At 44.1% G+C, this 19,963-nt stretch overlaps 2 protein-coding genes across 2 annotated transcripts; both read right to left on the reverse strand.

Moving 5' to 3' along the window:
* Window positions 1-323: 323 nt before the first annotated feature.
* On the reverse strand, window positions 324-1,764 carry LOC116988989 (claudin-4-like). Its single transcript, XM_033046085.1, has one exon. The coding sequence runs from the start codon at window positions 1,677-1,679 to the stop codon at window positions 1,050-1,052; it is 630 nt and encodes a 209-aa protein (XP_032901976.1). The 5' UTR covers window positions 1,680-1,764; the 3' UTR covers window positions 324-1,049.
* A 12,438-nt stretch (window positions 1,765-14,202) lies between these two features.
* On the reverse strand, window positions 14,203-15,531 carry LOC116988990 (claudin-4-like). Its single transcript, XM_033046086.1, has one exon. It carries the CDS (start codon window positions 15,409-15,411, stop codon window positions 14,785-14,787), a length of 627 nt encoding a protein of 208 aa, XP_032901977.1. The 5' UTR covers window positions 15,412-15,531; the 3' UTR covers window positions 14,203-14,784.
* Window positions 15,532-19,963: the final 4,432 nt, after the last annotated feature.

A 19,963-nucleotide genomic window follows, 5' to 3' on the forward strand; every position in this document is an offset into this window, starting at 1 on the left:
CTATCCAACAGGCTACCTCCAGTCTTCCATTTCAGCAAATGAGCTCAGCCTATTCAATTCCCCACCCCATCCCAAGTTTTAATTGCATTACATTTATTTGATGTATCATTTGGAGGGCAAACTACTACATATACAGTCAATTCCAAACAAGTCTGACCATTTCTCCACCTTTCAGTTCTATGCTTTCATAAATAAACCCCACCCACCCCCCACAGTTATTGAATGTGGGCACAGGTTCAAATCACCCTGTTCCTTTACTACTGTGCTTTTTGCCCTAATGCCCACACAACACCCACCAGAAAGAAGATATGGACAAAAAAAAAGGATGTGTAATTTGGATTTTATTTTGGACCTTGTGATTTACAATGTTTACTGTCCCCTAAGTACTCAAGAAAATGTCCAAAAGGCATAGGAAAAAGTTAATACAATCTTTAACAAGTAGTTCTAAAAAAAGATTAAAAATAAAGCTATAACTTCAATCACATGATTGCAAAATGAATACAAGGTAGTTTTAACACACTTTCAAAGGGTTGAACTGCTTTGGTAGGAAAGAGACCCATTTTACAGCTTCCAAGCTCCACCTTTTCACTGTACGAAATGGCGGCGGGCGTTTCCAATCCACACGCCACTGCGGACAGGTACATATCAAGTGGGATTTCACTTTGGAAGTTCTCTCTTTAACTATCAACACATTTTCGTTGCAACAAAACATATCATCACTACTAAGCATTTTACAAAATCTGAACTCCATTAAAATATATTTCTTTCACCAATTCCTTTATAATCAGATTCTTGTTAACTTAAAATTCGTTGCACCTGAAGTCACGTTGCGCGCAAGTGCAGATTCAAATTCACCCCTTATTAAGAACGTTAATTGAAAATTCAAACTACGGTTTAACAGCAGTGGCTAGATTAAGAAAACATCGCTAATTACTTTAACGCTTTACAGTAAATTGACTTATTTCCTCAATGAGGAAACCGTGTAGAAAATACACAAATTTAATGCGAATTTAGCGCGAGAATCTTGTTCACTTTTAATCCTTTCCAAGTTACACATAGTTCTTGCTCGCAGCAGACCTTGGTGCAGAATACTTTGCGGAGTAGGCGTTATCATCTTTTGGGGGGCAAGAGCAGCAGAGCAGAGCTCCTCCGAGGAGAAGCAGACCCGACGTGCCCCATCCGATGTACAAGGAGGCACCAAGTTCTCTCCTCTGGGCGTCGGTCACCAGCGGGTTGTAGAAATCCTTGATGATGGTGTTCGCTGACCAGGAGACTGGGATCAGGGTCGTCACTCCAGCGAGGATGAAGATAATTCCCGATATAATGGTGACCTTGGCCTTAGTTGCCTCGTTTTCTATGCAGTTGGTGCATTTTCCTCCCGCGATGGAGACGAGGATGCCCATGATTCCCACCACAAGGGAGATAACGGTCAGAGCTCTGGAAGCCTGGAGATCTTGAGAGAGCGCCAAGAGGGAGTCGTACACCTTGCATTGCATCTGCCCGGTGCTCTGAACAATACAGTTCATCCAAAGACCTTCCCAGATGATCTGCGCCACCACGATGTTGTTTCCGATGAAAGCGGTCACTCTCCACATGGGAAGGACGCAGGTGAGAAGTGCTCCCAGCCACCCGAACACGCACAGGGCGATGCCCAGAATCTGCAATCCCATTGATACCATGATTGAACTTTAGCACAGGTAATCTGCAACTTTCGGAGTAACTGCTTCGACCGTCCGGAACAACCTAAAGACAATCAGTAAATGCCTTGGCCTTTATATCCCCTCGCCAGTGGGCGGGCATTAGCTGCTGTCCACATAACTGAAAACAGGGATTACCCGTTGAACCAGATTCCATTATCTTTTTCAGGTGCTTTTGATAACTCAAGTGCCACACGGAATGTTCGTAAAACATTTGCGTTCTTCGGACACCAGTTTTAGTAGCTAAATTTATTTTCTCGCTGTAAAGATCTTTTATCGGTAAATTAAATTGCCTGTGGTAAATAATATCCGACTGAGAGGACAAAGGAATTTCACCTCCACCTAGTAACATGGACATTCCATGCTCTTGTTAAGTTTAAATCAAATCACCAGAGGCCCGTTTCCTTCTCCAATTCCTATAGGTGGAGTTGACTGAAAGCTGATCTTCACTGTGGGATGGTAATGAACTGATCACACAAGGGCATCTGCCAGAACAGAGAAACAAGTACAAAAAATACAGGAAGTATGATTATGACTAGTTACATTCTATATCCAACAGAACACAATTGGCAGTAACTTTTCTTCCTTGATAACCTTTGAGCATCTCAAAGCTCAGTCCCTGCTCTACTCACTCTATACCCATGACTATGTCACCGGATACAATTCCAATATCTCGCATCATCCAAATTCGCTGATGACACACTGTTGTTGGGTGATTATGGACAATATGTGGCAGAATATAGGAGGGGATTGATCGTCTGACTGAGTGGTGTCAGAACAACAACCTTACTCTCAATATCTGTAAAACCAAGGAACTGATTGCTGACTTTAGTAAAGGAATACCAATGATCCACAAACCTGTCCTCATCGATGGGTCGGTGATGGAGAGAGACAAAACCTTCAAGTTCCTGGGCATGCATATCTCGGAAGATTTGTCCTGGACCCAGCACATTGATGTATTCATAAATCATCAGTTTAAGAGATAGATGACAGCGGGGAAGAAACTTGAATCTGGTGGTGCATGCTTTCTTGTTTTTATATCATCTGTCCAACAGGATAAGGAACATGACCATGATTAGGGGTGACCTAATGACCATGGTCCTAGATTAGGTTGGGTGCTTTCACAAGGCAAAGTAATTGCAGATGGTGTCAATGGGGAGAGGGTGTTTGCATGATGAACTGGGTTATGCCCACAATCTTGCATTCTTCACAATTTTTGCATTTTTGGACAGAGCAGATGCCATGGCAAGTGACGATGCATCCTGCTAGGATGCTTTATTTGACGTATCTGTAGAGATTGCAGCCATTGGCGACCTGCTAAATATCCTCAGTCTTCTGTGGAAGTAGAGGTATTGGTGTGCTCTCTCAGCTGTAGCATAGATGTGTAGGACCAGGTCAACATTTTGGTGATATTCACCCATATGAACCTCTTCAGGTCTTTATCATCTCCACAGATTGGGATGAATTCAATTACCTCAGCCCTCCGTTCACTCTTCAGCAACCCTGACATTATAATCAAACCCGCCGACAAGAGAGGTGCCGTGGTAGTCTGGCGCGCTGACCTCTACCGGGCTGAGGTCAGGTGACAACTCTCAGACACCTCCTCCTACTTATCCTTGGACCATGATCCCACAGATGAGCACCAGGCCTTAATCTCAAACACCATTACTGATTTCATCACTTCTGACTGTCTGCCTTCCACAGCCTTCAACCTTATCGTTTTCCAGCCCCGCACAGCCCGTATTTACCTTCTCCCCAAAATCCACAAACACAACTGCCCTGGCAGACCCAGTTTCTGCCTGCTACTTTCCCACAGAAATTATTTCCACATCATTTAAGCCCTCCGTTTCTTCCTCAACCGCAGAACCATCCAATTTCCCTCTACTAACTCCACTCCGCCTAGCGGAGTTGGTCCTCACTCTCAACAACTTCTCCTGTGACTCCTCCCACTTCCTCCAGGTCCAAGGCATAGCTATAGCACCCGCATGGGCCCCAGCTATGCCTGCCTCTTTGTAGGATACGTTGAACAATCCCTGTTCCAGTCGTACACTGGCCCTATCCCCGAACTCAATCTCCATTACATTGATGACTGCATCGATGCTACCTCCTGCACCCATGCAGAACTCATGGACTTCATCAACTTCATCACCAATTTTCATCCTGCACTCAAATTTACTTGGACCATCTCCAACACCTCCCTCCCCTTTCTTGATCTCACAGTCTCCATCACAAGAAATAGACTATAGACTGACGTCTATTACGAACCCACTGACTCCCACAACTATCTCAACTACACTTCTTCCCAACCTGCTTCCTGAAGACTATCCTCCGTCTACGCCGCATCTGCGCCCAAGATGAGGTGTTCCATGCAAGAACATCCGAGATGTCCTCATTCTTTGGGTAATGGGGCTTCCCCTCTCCCATCATAGATGAGGCCCTCACCCGGGTACCCTGAAGCTCCGCCTTTGCTTCCCCTCCCCCTAGTCGCAACAGAGACAGTCCCCCTAGTCCTTACCTTCCACCCCATCAGGCGTCGCATACAACACATAATCCTCTGAAATTTCTGTCACCTCCAAAGGGGTCCCACCACTAGCCATATTTTCCCATCTCCACCCCTTTCCGCCTTCCACAGAGACCGTTCCCTCCCCAACTCCCTGATTAACTCATCCCTTCTCACCCAAACCACCCCCTCCCTTGCAACATCTATCCCAATGCCTCCTCCCTCGATTCTGTCCAGGGACCCCGACAGTCCTTTCAGGTTAGGCAGAGGTTCACCTGCACATCCTCCAACCTCATCCATTGTTCATACATCGGCGAAACCAAACGTAGAGTGGGCGATCGTTTCGCTGAACACCTTCACTCAGTCCGTTTGAACCTACCTGATCTCCCGTTTGCTAAACACTTGAATTCTCGTTCCCATTCCCACACAGACCTTTCTGTCCTAGGTCTCCTCTATTGTCAGAGGCTAAATGCAAATTGGAGGAACAGCATTTCATATTTCGCTTGGGCAGCTTACAGCCCAGTGGTATGAATATTGATTTCTCTAACTTCAAGTAACCCCGGCATTCCGTCTCTCTCTATCCCTCCCCCACCAAAGTCGCACCAGCTTCTCGTTTTCACCCAACAAACAACTAACTTTATCACCGTTATTTTTTGGCATATCTTTCATTCATTGTTCTTTATCCCTTTACATCATCACCTTATCTCTCGTTTCCCTTGTCCCTAACTAGTCTGAAGAAGGGTCTCAACCCGAAACGTCACCCATTTCTCCTCTCCAGAGATGCTGCCTGTCCCGCTGAGTTACTCCAGCTTTTTGTGTCTACAATTCAATTACCAGTTGCTTTATGCATGATATGAGTCTTGCTTCATGCTTTTGAGACCAGCCCTCCTGTGGATTTTGGCAGATCAAGTGTCAATTGTGCACACATACGGAGAAATTGCTGACTCGGGTCTTACAAAAGGTCTCTCTAAAAGCCTCTTAAATGCCACTATCATACCTGTTTCTACACCAACCTTGGCACTGTGTCCCTGCAACCACTACTCTATATAAAAAAACTTGCCCCATACATCTCCTTTAAACAGTCCCCCCTCTCACCTTAAGAGTGTGCCCTCTAGTTTTTGGTGTCCAACCTGGGAAATATATTCCAGCTGCCTTCCATGCCTCTCATAATTTTATATACTTTTATCAATTCTTGAATAAAAGTATAAAAATTCCTGACTGAATAAAAGTCCTGACCTGAAATGCATCTCTCCATTTCCTTCCACCCACTGTCTGGCCCGCTGAGTCCCTCCAGCAGTTTATATTTGTTTCTCAAAATTCAAGCATCTGCAGTCTCTCTTGTTTCCATCGGTTGAGAGATAAATACAGGGTGGACATCTTGAGAAGTCCCATGAATAATATGGTTCTCGACAGGCAGAAGGAGCCTCAAATTAACAGCTCGTCCAAATGACAGTAGCTCCACCAATGCAGCATCAGCAGTAATGCATTGATATCACATTTCAAATATGTTTTCATCTGTTCTGTGCACTGGTAATATATATTTACCTGCATGTGCACACTCCAAAGTTCCCTGTTCTCTGCCACCATGTACAATAAAGGAAACATCAACATAAAGCTGATGTAGGAGATAGCTTTGTTGGCCAAATACCAAAACTCCTGCTTCAACGTTCATATTGGATTTCAACTCTGAACCCTTTGCAATCCATTGAACCCTGAAACATTCAATTTCATAGAGCTTTCCTCCTGTCTTTTCCCAGGTGTAAAGTGGCAGATAATGATGAGACAGAAATGTAAGATCCTTTCTTTATATTCCTTTCTTTATTTCTTAATTGCTTCCATTCCAGAACCAAGGTCACCCTGTCCTCAATGTTTAAGCTGCAGCAAATAGCCAGTACTTGTATTTGCACATGGTCAAAGACCAACTCCAAGTCATCATCAACGTTCACTGCGTGACTGTGGAAAACATACCACTACATATCTCAGGGTCAGCTCTCAATGAACGCTGATATTGTTGATGAAATTCACCATTGCTTTCCGTTAACTAGCAGAACCTTTGATCATCTGAAGGAAAGCATTTTAAAAAACAAGGTCTTAAACCTGTAAATGAAACTCATAATCTACTTGACAGCAGTGATCCTTGCTATGCTATAAATTTCTAAAATAGGACTGCCCACAGCAGACACCTTAAGGAACTGGATAGATTCCCCCACTGCTGTCTGCACAAAATCTTCCATATCCATTGGCAATACAAGCAACGTGAGTGCCTTCGCCCACAGCAACATGCCTAACACTGATCAGGAGTCTATGTTAGGGATCCCACAATGCTCATGTGCCTAACATCATACTCCAGAAACAGACATTCTATTCCGAGCTGTTGTGGGAAGAGATTACCAGGTAGACAGCACATTCCAGGATGCACTCGAAGCCTCCTTGAGAAAATGCAACATCCACACTGACTCCTCAGCTTCTGGCTGCTTGAAGTGGAGAAGCATCATTGGGGCTGGGATTGGCAGAGAGCAAGTAAGTTATTATATCATCCTTTCTGACAAAGGCATTATTTTACACATCTTGTATTTGGATGTATCTGCCACATGACTGTCCATCTTCAGGCCTTTGATGCGCTTTTACATACTTGAATACCGTCACTAATTGGTCCATGATGCTCTGTGAATACTTGCGCTTTACTGTTTACAGCTTGAATTCCTCAACTTCACCTCAAGTTCTCTTTCTTTGGTTAAAGTGTTATTTTCCAAGGGCCAGGCCCAATTCATTAATGTTATTTGTGCATTTTTGACCTGACATGTGTATTCTTTGCATGCAGATATTCTGTTTCATTTGAGCATTCCTTTTGAATTTGCAGGTTATCTAGCAGCTCTTCTTCGTGTCATTGCAGTCTTTTCCTTTCTGATTTTTCTAATCTACATCAGTCTAACCCAATGATTAATGCTTGCTCGTGGTATTTACATTTTTTATCTTATTCAGCTAATCTTAGCTTGGCCTCAATTGCAATCATTATGCTAACTGTGATTTTATCTCTTGCAAGGCTTACTCTTTTTTGTTCAACTGTTGTGTAAGGTCTATTGCATCTGCCATGACAATTGCAAAGGATTTCATTCTTTCTGGCTTAGCCATTGCTTAAATGTAGCCAATGAAATTCTACTAGCGAGGCAGCCCCTTGAAACTCTTGAAGGCTGTTGCACAAATTTCTATGAAGCTAGCTCATGAGTCCAAAAAATCTGTTGACCAAAAATGTTATAATGCAATATGTTTTCAAATATGCTGTCAAACAATTAATAGTGCACACCTCCCCCCCCCCCCCCCCCCACCCCCCACCCCACCACCACCACCCCACCCCACCCCCATTAATATTTGAAGTGGCCCCATGTGGATACCACCTCTGATGCTCGATTGAGGACATATTAGCTTAAATCCTTACTTATATGACACATCTTCATTCAGAAGAAACCTCTAATTCCACTGATTAGATGGTGTAGTCTTTCCACTGTAATTGACAAGAAAATCTGTGTTTGTCTTTAAGGTTCCCTGCCTTTAAATAATGAGGTTTCTTTCATCTTGCCTCACGTGGCCTTGGTGCTCCCAATGTCGCAATCACTGTTTATTTCTCCATTTCAATCCCCAAATCAGTAAGGATAGGGAACAAATCATCCTCTACAATAATCCTCAACACTGGTGCTCCGCAAGGCTGCGTTCTCAGCCCCCTTCTTTACTCCTTGTACACCCACGACTGTGAATCCATGTGCAAATCTAATTCAATTTTCAAATTTGCAGGCAGCACCACCATTGTGGGCTGGATATTAAATTAGATTAGATTTTTTAGATTAGATTCAACTTTATTGTCATTGCACAAATACGAGTACAGGTACAACGAAATGCAGTTTAGCATCTAATCAAAGTGCAAAGCAGTAAAATGCTGATTAAAACAATATATACAAATGAGGATATATTGATCTAGTACATAGGCAAATAAATATATACAGATAAAAGATTGACATGTGCTATATTCTGGTGATTAGAGCTATAAATACTACCGATGAGAAGTGGGGGGGGGGGGGGGGGGGGGGGGGGGGGGTAGCGCCGGGCCTGTGAGTTCAGCAGGTTAATGGTGTTTTGGAAGAAGCTGTTCCTTAGCCTGCTGGTGCGAGACCTGAGGCTCCTGTACCGTCTCCCTGATGGGAGGAGGGCAAACAGTCCATGGTTGGAGTGTGAGGGGTCCTTAATGATTTTGCCAGCCCGTTCCAGACACCGTGTGCGGTGAAGGGCAGCCGTGGCAGGGAGCGGGGCACCGATGATGTGATGGGCGGTTTGCACCACCCGTTGCAGTGCCTTCCTGTCAGCTGTGGTGCAGCTGCTGTACCATACCGTGAAGCAGGTGGTCAGGATGCTTTCTATGGTACAGCGGTAGAAGTTGGACAGGATCTGGGGGGGACAGGTGAGCTTTCTTAAGCCTCCTCAGAAAGTAGAGGTGCAGCTACGCCTTTTTAATTAGTTTGGCGGTGTTGAGGGACCAGGACAGATCCTCAGAGATGTGTACCCCGAGGAATTTGTAGTTGGAGACGCGCACCACCTCAGTCCCGTTTATGTGGATGGGGGTATGTCTGCAGCCTCTGGTCTTCCGGTAGTCCACAATGATTTCCTTCGTCTTCTGTGTGTTGAGGACAAGGTTGTTGTTGGTACACCAAGCTGCCAGGTGCTGGACCTCCGCCCTGTAGGCTGATTCGTTGTTGTCACTGATCAGTCCTACCACCGTGGTGTCATCGGCGACTTTTATGATGGAGTTGGAGCCATACTTAGGGACGCAGTCATGGGTGAAGAGGGAGTAGAGGAGAGGGCTGAGCACACAGCCCTGTGGCACGTATCAGAGTGGAGGAGGTGAGGTTGTTGATCCTAACTGACTGGGGTCTGTTAGTGAGGAAATCCAGTGTCCAGTTGCAGAGGGAGGTGTTGATGCCAAGGCGGCTGAGTTTGGTGATCAGACAGGCGGGGATGACAGTATTAAATGCAGAGCTGAAGTCAATGAATAACAACCTGATGTAGGAGTTGTACAAGGCCAGTAGTATAATGATGAGACGGAGTGCAGGAAGGAGATCACGAACCTTGTGTCCTGGTGACGACACAGCAACCTTTCCCTCAATGTCAGCAAGACAAAGGAGAAAGTGATGGGCTTCAGGAAGCAGAGCGGTACACATACCCCAGTTTGCATTGATGGCGCCAAAGTAGAGATGGTTGAAAACTTCAAATTCCTAGGAGTCAATATCACCAGCAACATCTCCTGGAGCAACATATTGAAGCAATGACCAAGAAAACACACCAACGCCTCTACTTAGAAAGCTCAGCATGTCCCCTACAACTCTCACCAGCTTCCACAGGATCACCATAGAAAGCATTTTATCAGGATGCATCAGAGCTTGGTTTGGGAACCGTTCCGACCAGGATGGCAAGAAATTACAGCTAATTGTGGACGCAGTTATCACACAAACCAACTTCCCTTCCATTGACTCCATTCACACCTCACGCTACCTCGGCAAGGCCAGTAGCATAATCAAGGACGAGTCCCACCCTGGCCACTACCTCCTCTTCCCTCTCCCATCAGGCAAAATGAGAGGAAGTGTGAAAACACACACCTCCAGATTCAGGGACAGTTTCTTTCCAGCTGTTATCATGTAACTGAATCACCCCACAACAACTAGAGAGCAGTCCTGAACTATTATCTACCTCATTGGTGACCCTCGGACCTTGCTGGACAGTACACTGGACTGGCCCAGGAATGTTGAGGCCAAGAAGGGACAGAGTCAGCTGTACTTTTTGAGAAGGCTCCGCTCCTTCAACATCTGCAGTAAGCTGCTGCAGATGTTCTACCAATCGGTGGTAGCCAAACCCATCTTCTTTGCTGCCGTGTGCTGTGGCAGCAGGGCGAAGGTCGCGGATGCCAATATACGATCAACAAACTCATCAGGAAGGCTGGCTCCATCCTTGGGGCAGAGTTGGATTGATGGGAGGGGAGGATGCTCCACAAACTGCAGAGCATGCTGGACAATAATGGGGGAGAGAGGTGGGAGTTGCAGGACAGAACACCACAGGAGATCCTTCTTCTCTTTGGCTATCAAACTGTTCAACTCCTTCCCCGTTTGTCGTGGGGTAGACCGAGACTGACTCCCCTCCCCCGTCCCCATTCTTTGCACATCCCCAATCCTTTCTACTCGTCACTTTAATTTCATGTTTCATGTATTTTGTGTTTCATGACTGTTGGCAGATCAATTTCCCACCTGGGATAAATTAATTTTCATCGTATCGATACCTTGCACTAAACACTATTCCCTTATCATGTATCTATCTAAACACTGTAAATGGCTCGATTGTAATCATGTATTGTCTTTCTGCTGACTGGATAGCACGCAACAAAACTTTTCACTGTACCTCGATACATGTGACAATAAACTGAACTATTTAATCTGTATCCACCATTGAAAGAAAAAGATTCCAAATCCACTTCCAATTGCATTTCTAAAATCTCAAATGCTTCACCTGTGGGCCAAAATATTACAGCGACTGATATGTTGAATCAAACCCTCGCTTCCCGTTATGATGTCTTGCTTCCATGAAACGCCACTCTCTCTCATCCTGGCCATGCCCTCAAATAACACCCATCTCTGCTGTCAAAGCCGTGGAGCAAAATGATTGAGTATAGAAAAAACCCAATGTAACCATTCACTGCTAGGTCAATCTTGCCCACATTAAGCACTTTGGAAATGTAGTGTACTTCAATTCATTGGACCACCATGATACTACTCAAGCCAGGAGTATCTGTGAAAGAGTGGCTTGAGTGTTTAAGAAGGAACTGCAGGTGCTGGAAAATCGAAGGTACATAAAAATGCTGGAGAAACTCAGCGGGTGTAGCAGCATCTATGGCGCGAAGGAAATAGGCAACGTTTCGGACCAAAGCCCTTCTTTAAGCACTATAGTGCTTACTTTTCCAGGCATATAATGGTGTGAAATTATAGCAAGACTTTATTCCCTTCTTGTAGACTGGAGACCAAGACTCCCCTCCCATCTTTTCCACTCTCAAATTCAACAAGTATGAAGCACTATGATTTAGAGGATACCATTCTCCCCTTTGAATCAACAGATTCAATTTCAGAAGCATAGCCACTGAAATAGGCTGGCATTCTAGTGCAGTAAAATGAAATTCCGCACTTTCAGATGTGTTGCCTCTTTGGAAAGCAGATAAACTAATACCTTGTCTGGAGTAGATGGAAATGTCGCTCGACTATTATCTTAGGGACGAGAAGGGCAGTTGCCACCTGTCACTTATCTCTCTTGATCTGCATCACTTTGGAGATTATCTAATAATTCACTCAATGCTGTTTGCAGGAAAATGCTTCCACATTGTTCTTCAATTTTGCTTCCACATGTTCAATTCTACTCTGAATTCACCTGTGCACACGTAGACATGGGGAAATTTTCAGACGTCAACTAATCTACCAACCAACGTATCCTTTGGATGTGGGAGGAAACTAAAACACTAGGGGAAACAAACAGTCACAGTGAGAACATGCAAATTCCACACACGCATCCTGCCCAAGGCAAAATCCAAGTGTTTCCAGGAATTGGGAGGCAACTGAACTACCTTCCACTTTTCAATCAGAGTTGGTAAATTCACTGGATTTCCACATGGAGGAGTCAAACTCAAGCCGGAGGCTTGGCGATCGTTTTGCCGAACACCTCCGCTCGGTCTGCATTAACCAACCGGCTCAGCACTTCAACTCCCTCTCTGTCCTGGGCCTCCTCCATGGCCAGAGCGAGCACCACCGGAAATTGGAGGAACAGCACCATCACTTGGGGAGTCTGCATCCTGGTAGCATGAACATTAAATTCTCCCAATTTTGTTAGCCCTCACTGTCTCCTCCTCTTCCTATCTCTCCCTCAGCCTCCTCCTCCTCCTTTTTCCTTTCTTCTCCCCGCCCCCCCACCAGTCTGAAGAAGGGTTTCAGCCCGAAACGTTGCCTATTTCCTTCGCTCCTAGATGCTGTTTCTCCAGCATTTTTGTGTACCTTCGATTTTCTAGCATCTGCAGTTCCTTCTTAAACACTCAAGCTACTCTTTCACAGATACTCCTGGCTTGAGTTGTATCATGGTGGTCCAATGAATTGAAGTACACTACATTTCCAAAGGAGACTTTTGAGCACTGCAAAGCACTTCACTTATTGTGAAAGAAACTCACAATAGAAACTCAGGAGTGTCGTTGGTGGTCTGAGATATGTGGATAAAAAGAGGTTGCCCACTGGAATTGGTTGAGTGTGGCCAAAGACATAATACTGGGACGTGGAAACAAAGAACAGCAGATGCTGCATTATACCAAAGATACAGTCAACACAAAGTGCTGGAGTAACTCAGCAGGTCAGGTAATTTCTCTGGAGGAAAAGGATAGATGACATTTTATGCCAGTACCCTTCTTCAGACCAGTGTGTGACTGAAGAAGAGTCCCAACCAGAAATGTCACCCATCCCTTACCTCCAGAGATGCCGTCTGACTCGCTGAGTTAGTCCAGCACTTTGTATTTATCTAGCATGATGCTGGGGATGTGGTAGACACTGACAGTATTTGCCTGTCTTATTACCACTGGGTTTGGGTGATTTGGGCAGTGAATGTGTGGGTGGCATCTCTCCAGTGCTTTGTGGAGTCTACCTCTAGTTGTTGAATGAAATGGGCCACGGAAGATTTATCCAGCTACACCAGTACACGAAGGGCAGGTGAATGTGATCACTAGTAATCATACAGCTGGCTCAAGATCTAGAAAGTGATCTATGTTTTCTAAAGATTTTCTCATGAGAGCAGGCTTTCAGGAAGGGATAAAGATGAAGTTGGTGGGGGATTGTGTTTTTATGTTTAGTACCAATGCTGCTGCAAAGAAGTAGAATAGTGTGTAGATTAAGGGTATGTGCCCATTATATGATGCAGACACCCAGTCAACCTCAATAAAAATTGACTGCAGATGGACACAAAAAGCTGAAGGAACGCAGGTCAGACAGCGTCTCTGGTGAAACGGAATAGTGATGTTTCAGGTCAAGACTTCAGACTGGAGGGTCCTCGATCCAAATTGCCACCTATTCCTTTTCTCCACATATGTTGTCTGACCCATTGAGTTACTCCAGCTTTGTGTATCTTTGGTTTATAACCACCACCTGCAGTTCTTTCCTGCAACATTTGACGGAATCTCTCATGTCATTTCTACATGCAAATGTGCCCACCTAAGCTCATCTAGGCCAAGAATTCTTAATTGATGTTTATGTTGGCCTATTGATAAACGTGGTCACCAAAAACTCCAAACCTCAAATTAATACGCCTTTGTTACTTAAAATGAGGAGGTACAACTCGTCTCTTGGTTGTACCTGCAATTGAACTGTGCCACCATTGGAGGCGGTACCAGCAGCTCTGGAATTCGCCCAAGCTCTCGGTAATCTACCCCAACCCCCTGGTGATGATTCGAACTTTTTTGGGGATCAGTTGATTGGTTTAACTACGTTGAAAAAAACGTGGGGGGAAAGAAGCTAGTCTGTGGATGCGAAACAGGCAGCGATGAGATACACCACTAACAGTGGACTCATTTTCACTGGGCTGGCTAGGACGAGTATATAAACACACCAAGTTAATTCCCAAGTAGCAGCGGTTACGCAAAGACGGCCAACAAACCTTGAGCCTCGCTGCACATGGTTTACCATTCCCCATTCTCAGCACTTCGCTCCTAAACGAAAATTTGCATCGTCTTCATTACCAGATAGGAGTTGGTCACGCGACTCCAGAGCGTTACCTTTGAGTCGCTTCGGGCAATTGCTAAGCAAATATCCCGATCCATAACAATGAACAAGAAGGCTTACGCTGCCATGGTAACTCTAAACCTACCTCTCCTGGAACAAAGCAATTAGAAACCTCCGAGTAAAATGCAAATGAAGAGCAGATTTAAAAAAAAGTCGCCATACGATTCACAACTTAAGGAAAATGAGAATTTATTTAAAAGTACAAACAATTGTGCACTTGGGTGCTGAACACGTTGCAATCCAAAGTACACTTCAAATCATATAACACGTTATATATAACTGTATCGCGCGGAAACAAAAATGGGGAAAAATAAGCAGTAATTAAAATTACAAAAGTAAACATTTTTAATGAAATCACAATAATTAATATCGGACGGGATCATCCGATTGATTAGATCAATTTGATTTGCGGTAACATCCAATCAACCTTCATAAATGCCCCCCATTCAATAGAATTCACAATCAAACCAAAAGACTATTAAAAAAACTGCTAAACCCTCTATGATAAACAGTGACATTTACTGCTACCATAACCGACGGCACAGCGATGTTCGGACGATCTTAACATTTCGTTAATTTGGTCTTAATCAGATTCCATTCAACGGAAAATATAGTTTAACCATTCTAGTTAAGAAAACAGGTCCACAAAACAGTCCACGCTCAAGAAATCTCAGTCATAGTCCAAATAAAGTCGCCCGAAGATTTGAGGGGACTCCCTTTCCCAAACTTTGCCTGGAGACGTTGATCCGTTTCTTTACACGTAGTTCCTGCTAGCAGTTGACTTGGCTGCAGAATACTTTGCAGTGTAGTTGTCGTCTTTCGGGGGGCAAGAGCAACAGAGCAGAGCTCCTCCGAGAAGCATCAGACCCGACGTGCCCCATCCGATGTACAAGGAGGCACCAAGTTCTCTCCTCTGGGCGTCGGTCACCAGCGGGTTGTAGAAATCCTTGATGATGGTGTTCGCTGACCAGGAGACTGGGATCAGGGTCAACAATCCAGCCAGGATGAAGATAATGCCCGATATAATGGTGACCTTGGCCTTGGTTACCTCGTTTTCTATGCAGTTGGTGCATTTCCCTCCCGCGATGGAGATGAGGAGGCCCAGGACTCCCACCACAATGGCAATGACGGTCAGAGCTCTGGAAGCCTGGAGATCTTGAGAGAGCGCCAAGAGAGAGTCGTACACCTTGCATTGCATCTGCCCGGTGCTCTGAACAATACAGTTCATCCAAAGACCTTCCCAGATGATCTGCGCCACCACGATGTTGTTTCCGATGAAAGCGGTCACTCTCCACATGGGAAGGACGCAGGTTATGATGGCTCCCACCCATCCGATCACGCACAGGGCGATGCCCAGAATCTGCAGTCCCATTGACACCATTCTCGAACTTTAGCACAGGTAATCTGCAACTTTCGGTGAAAAAACAAACTGTTCGTTACTGGAACGAGTTAGCTTGCACCGTCGTCTTCCTTCAGCAGTACTAAAGGCTATGCGGCAAACAACGGTATTTATTGAAGGCAGGTGGGCGGGATGTATTGTTCCAGCCTCGGCTGCCCCTCCCAAATTAGGTCATCAATTGGTAAGAAGTTTCGCCCAATTACCGTTGAAACTCTTAACGAGTTCACGGGACACGAGGGGAGAGAGAAACTAATTCAACAAATGATTGAAATTGCATCGTATTGAAGACGTTTACATGCAGCAGTGTTCGGGTACTTCCAGCAACTTAGCAGCCGGTGATAGATTCAGGTTTATCATCCAACCGGTAGTTGTCAGCAGTATCTCCCTTAACAACCCAAGTTTCTGTATTGGTTCGGAACCACGCCCAGAGTCGATACCCCCGAGGGCTACAAAGGATCATCTATTAACCGCGACAAATAAATGACGAAATGCAATGCAAAAAAATTAACGCGATTAAGTTTGGAAAAGGAAACAGTATGGACAAATGTCGATGACTTTTAGAGCTATGGGTCTCAAAGCCCTCAGTGGATTATTTGTGATTGATTACGGAAATTAATCAATAACCACAGAATCTTTTTTTTAAACGCGACTAGTGGGATAGTGGATGGTTTGCTGGGCTGTAACTAGTCCAGCGAACGGTTTGGCTATTCAAAAGCCACGGCGAGTGGTAAAACATGGAGTTTTTTTTAAATATAGTATAATCGTTATATTAGAATCTCTGCCAGTAGTAATTCGTTCAATCTGAGTAACCTTTGAAAAGGTGAATCGGTTAACGTGTTACTGTGCATCATTGCAATTGTTTGGATGGCGCAATGTTGTATATTCTGTAGTTTGAAGAAGGGTCTCGACCCGAAACATCACCCATTGCTTCTCTTCAGAGACGCTACCTGTCCCGCTGAGTTACTCCAGCGTTTGTGTGTATCTTCGGTTTAACCCAGCATCTGCAATTCCTTCCTACATTTAAAAAAAAATTCCCGCCGATCGGCGGGTTACTAAAACACATTATCATATTCCCGGCTGCTGGTAATAGATCAATCGTTCATTTGTTTGCGAGGTACAAATTGAAGCGGATGTGGAAATTGTACAATGCAAAATGAGTGACTGATTCCTACGACATTTTCTAATCCGCGCAAAAGGTGAACATTTACTCCAACGCCTCTGATAACGACCTGAAACGTCGCCAATTCCTTCTCTCCAGAGAGGTTGCCTGTCCCGCTGAGTTCTTCCAGCAGTGTAGGAGATGAATCGATTTCAAATCGGCTTTTTTAAAATCAGAGATAGACACAAAATACTAGAGTAACTCAGCGGGTCAAGCAGTATCCGTGAGGGCAAGGGGATGATCGTCGTTCCTTGTCGAGACCCCACATCAAATTCGTCCTGACCCACCGTGCAGGACCCTGGTGCGAGATCTTGACCCGAAACGTCGACCATTTCCCTTTGTCTCCACAGAAACCGCTCGATCCGCTGAGTTCGTCCAGCAGTTTATCTTCGTATTATTTATCATACTCGCATGTCACTGATAAAATACACATTTACATCTACGTCTTTCTGGATCGCACCTTTTCCCATTGGTAGAGTATATCTGTTTCTGAATACTAACTCAAATCAAATAAGTCCAAACACAAAAGGTGGGGTAATTCAGATGGTCAGACAGTATCTATATCTGGAGAACATAGATAGGTGACCTTTTTTCAGACCACATTGCTGCCTGACTTGCTGAGTTACTCCAGCACTTTGTGTTCTTCAGTGAATTAACCAGCATATGCAGTTCCTTGTTTCTACATTGGAGTCCACTTGGACGTTACACCACCATACAAACCAGTTCCCCATATTTAATTGTAGATCTCCTCCACAGATTCTCTGTGGTAATATCAGGAGGCAGAGCTAGAGAGTAAGTAGAGAAAACTTTGCTTTAACAAAGCCCCATACACTTCCATTTCACTGCACATCTCGTATGTGTATGTGACGAATAAACTTGACTTGACATACAGAAAGACCTTTAAAGCACTGCTGTGTGAAGTAATTGTTTCAAACCATTGGCCAACATTATAATGTAAGGAGCCCAACTGGCCCCAAGTACTCACCTAAAGCATTGTCACAGTCATCACATTATCTATGCTTATCCATTCTGTTGTACTGACTCAGCACTCTGATCAGTTCATGCCCATTGTGTTCAAATCTATCCCAATTAGGTTTGGAATTGTATTATCTTTACTTTCCTATTGTTATTATTTGATGTCATATATTAAGAGCTATCTGTCTGAATCCATATCTGATCCAACTATAGGAGTTTGTGTTGTACACTCCCAAATCCTATTTCTTCCCATGCATATTCTCTGTTCAATGTGAATCTGTAATGTTACTGAACCATGGGTGGGGCAGACATCCAGTGTTACTGCATCAATTTGAACTGCACAGTCACATTTGTACATTGTGCAGAATGACAATGATGTGTAGTAACATTGAAGTTTGGTTACTAACATTTTAAATAACTGAATCCCACCTAAAAGTATTACCATACAGCCACAAGGTAGGGTCAATTCTGCAGTTACCTTGTGCCAGAAAGGCAGCATTATTACTACAACTAGCCTCTCTTTGGAAGAAAAACTTGTTTTTAAATCTAAAAGTCATTGGCAGAGCTAGTATTTATTGCCCATCCCTATTTGCCCTTGGCAAAGTGATGGTAACCTGCCTGCTGGATTCATTCACAATGCTTTTGTGGGGGAAAGTCCAGAATTTAAATCCAATGGCAATGAAGGAATCACAACATGTTTTAAAGTCAGGATGATGCCCAAATTTAGAGGGGGACCTGTAATAGTGGTGATCCCATGTGCGTGAGATGCTTACCCTCAAGGTAGGTTGCGCGAGGGGGGGGGGCGGTGTAAACTGAAAAATTCAATGTTCATACTATTGAGTTGTAAGTTACCCTGGTGGAATATGAGGTGCTTTTTACCCCCTCCTCTCTTCCTTTTTCCCACCTGGGAGCACACCCATTCTACCACAACCCCCCTTTTCCCTTTCCCTCATCCCTTTACACCTATATCCCTTCCTCACAGTTCATGCTGCTTCTCTCTTTATCTCACATACTTTTGTCTTTTCATCTCTGGCCATTGTCCAAATATCTGCCAATCAATCCTTACTTCACCCAATCAATCCTGCCAATCCACCTATCACTTGTTAGACTTGGTGCAGCCCTAACCTCTCTTCCAGACTTCTCCACCTTTCTACAATCAGTCTGAAGAAGGGTCCCGACTGGAAGCGTTGCCTATCCATGTTCTCCAGAGATGCTGCCTGACCCGCCGAGTTACACAGCACATTATGTCTTTTTTTCTGTAAACCAGCATCTTCCTTGTACCTTGTGTCCCTATTTACACAAATATTTTGCAGTCTCAATTCACTTAAATCATTGTTTTATTTAGTTTAAGTTTAGAGATACAGCATAGAAACTGGCCCATAGAGTCTACGCAGTTTATTGATCTGCTTTTCACACTAGTTCCATGTTATCCCACTTTTGCATCCACTTCCTATACACTAGAGATAATTTGCAGAGGCCTATTAAGATATAAACTCACATAGGCTAACAGAATCAAGGGATTATGGGGATAAAACAGGAACAGGGTACTGATTCTGGATGATCAGCCATGATCATATTGAATGGCGGTGCTGGCTCAAAGAGCCGCATGGCCTACTCCTGAACCTACTTTCTATGTTTCTATGTATATATCTTTGGGATGTGGGAGGAAACTGGAGCACCCAGAGGAAAACCATCTGGTCACAGGGTGCACTGTAAACTACACACAGACAGCACGCAAGGCCAGGATCGAACCCAGGTCCCTGGTTCTGTGAGGCAGCAGCACTACTAGCTGCAGCATTGTACCACCCCAGAATGAAATTTGGCTTTTATATTCTTCTTTCTAAAGTGGTTACCCTCACATTTTCTAACATTAAATTCCATCTATCAACTTTTTGTACACTCACTTAACATATCTACACTCCTTTGCAGGCTCTTTGAATCCTACTGCTAATTGAATTATCTATGCATTGTAATGAAGGCACAATGTTATCTGAAGTAGACATGACAATTCTCTGGGCAGTTTTCACCAAATTTCCTGTACAGACAGTCAAGTGATATTACACCACTCCTTAGTTTTACTCTGATGTTATGTTCTTCTGTTATGTAAAAACATTGCCTAATCATGGTGGCAGCAGGACAGAATCTCTTATCTCTCGCTTTTATTTTTTACTACATCTTGTTAATTTAGGCTAGTTTATTGTCATTTACATCAGAGTGCAAGGAAATTCTCTCTTCATATAAAGCTAACAGAGTAAACAGTATACATATAGTAATAGTACAATAAATACAGCAACAAGTGCAAAACAACAGAATAATGCAAATAAACATTAAAGTACAATAATGGAATAACTGAATGAGGTAGAGTTGAGAGTAAGAATATGTGGCAGCCCCCACCTCTAG

The sequence above is a fragment of the Amblyraja radiata genome, chromosome 28, assembly GCF_010909765.2.
Source record: "Amblyraja radiata isolate CabotCenter1 chromosome 28, sAmbRad1.1.pri, whole genome shotgun sequence".
NCBI classification, from domain to species: domain Eukaryota; kingdom Metazoa; phylum Chordata; class Chondrichthyes; order Rajiformes; family Rajidae; genus Amblyraja; species Amblyraja radiata.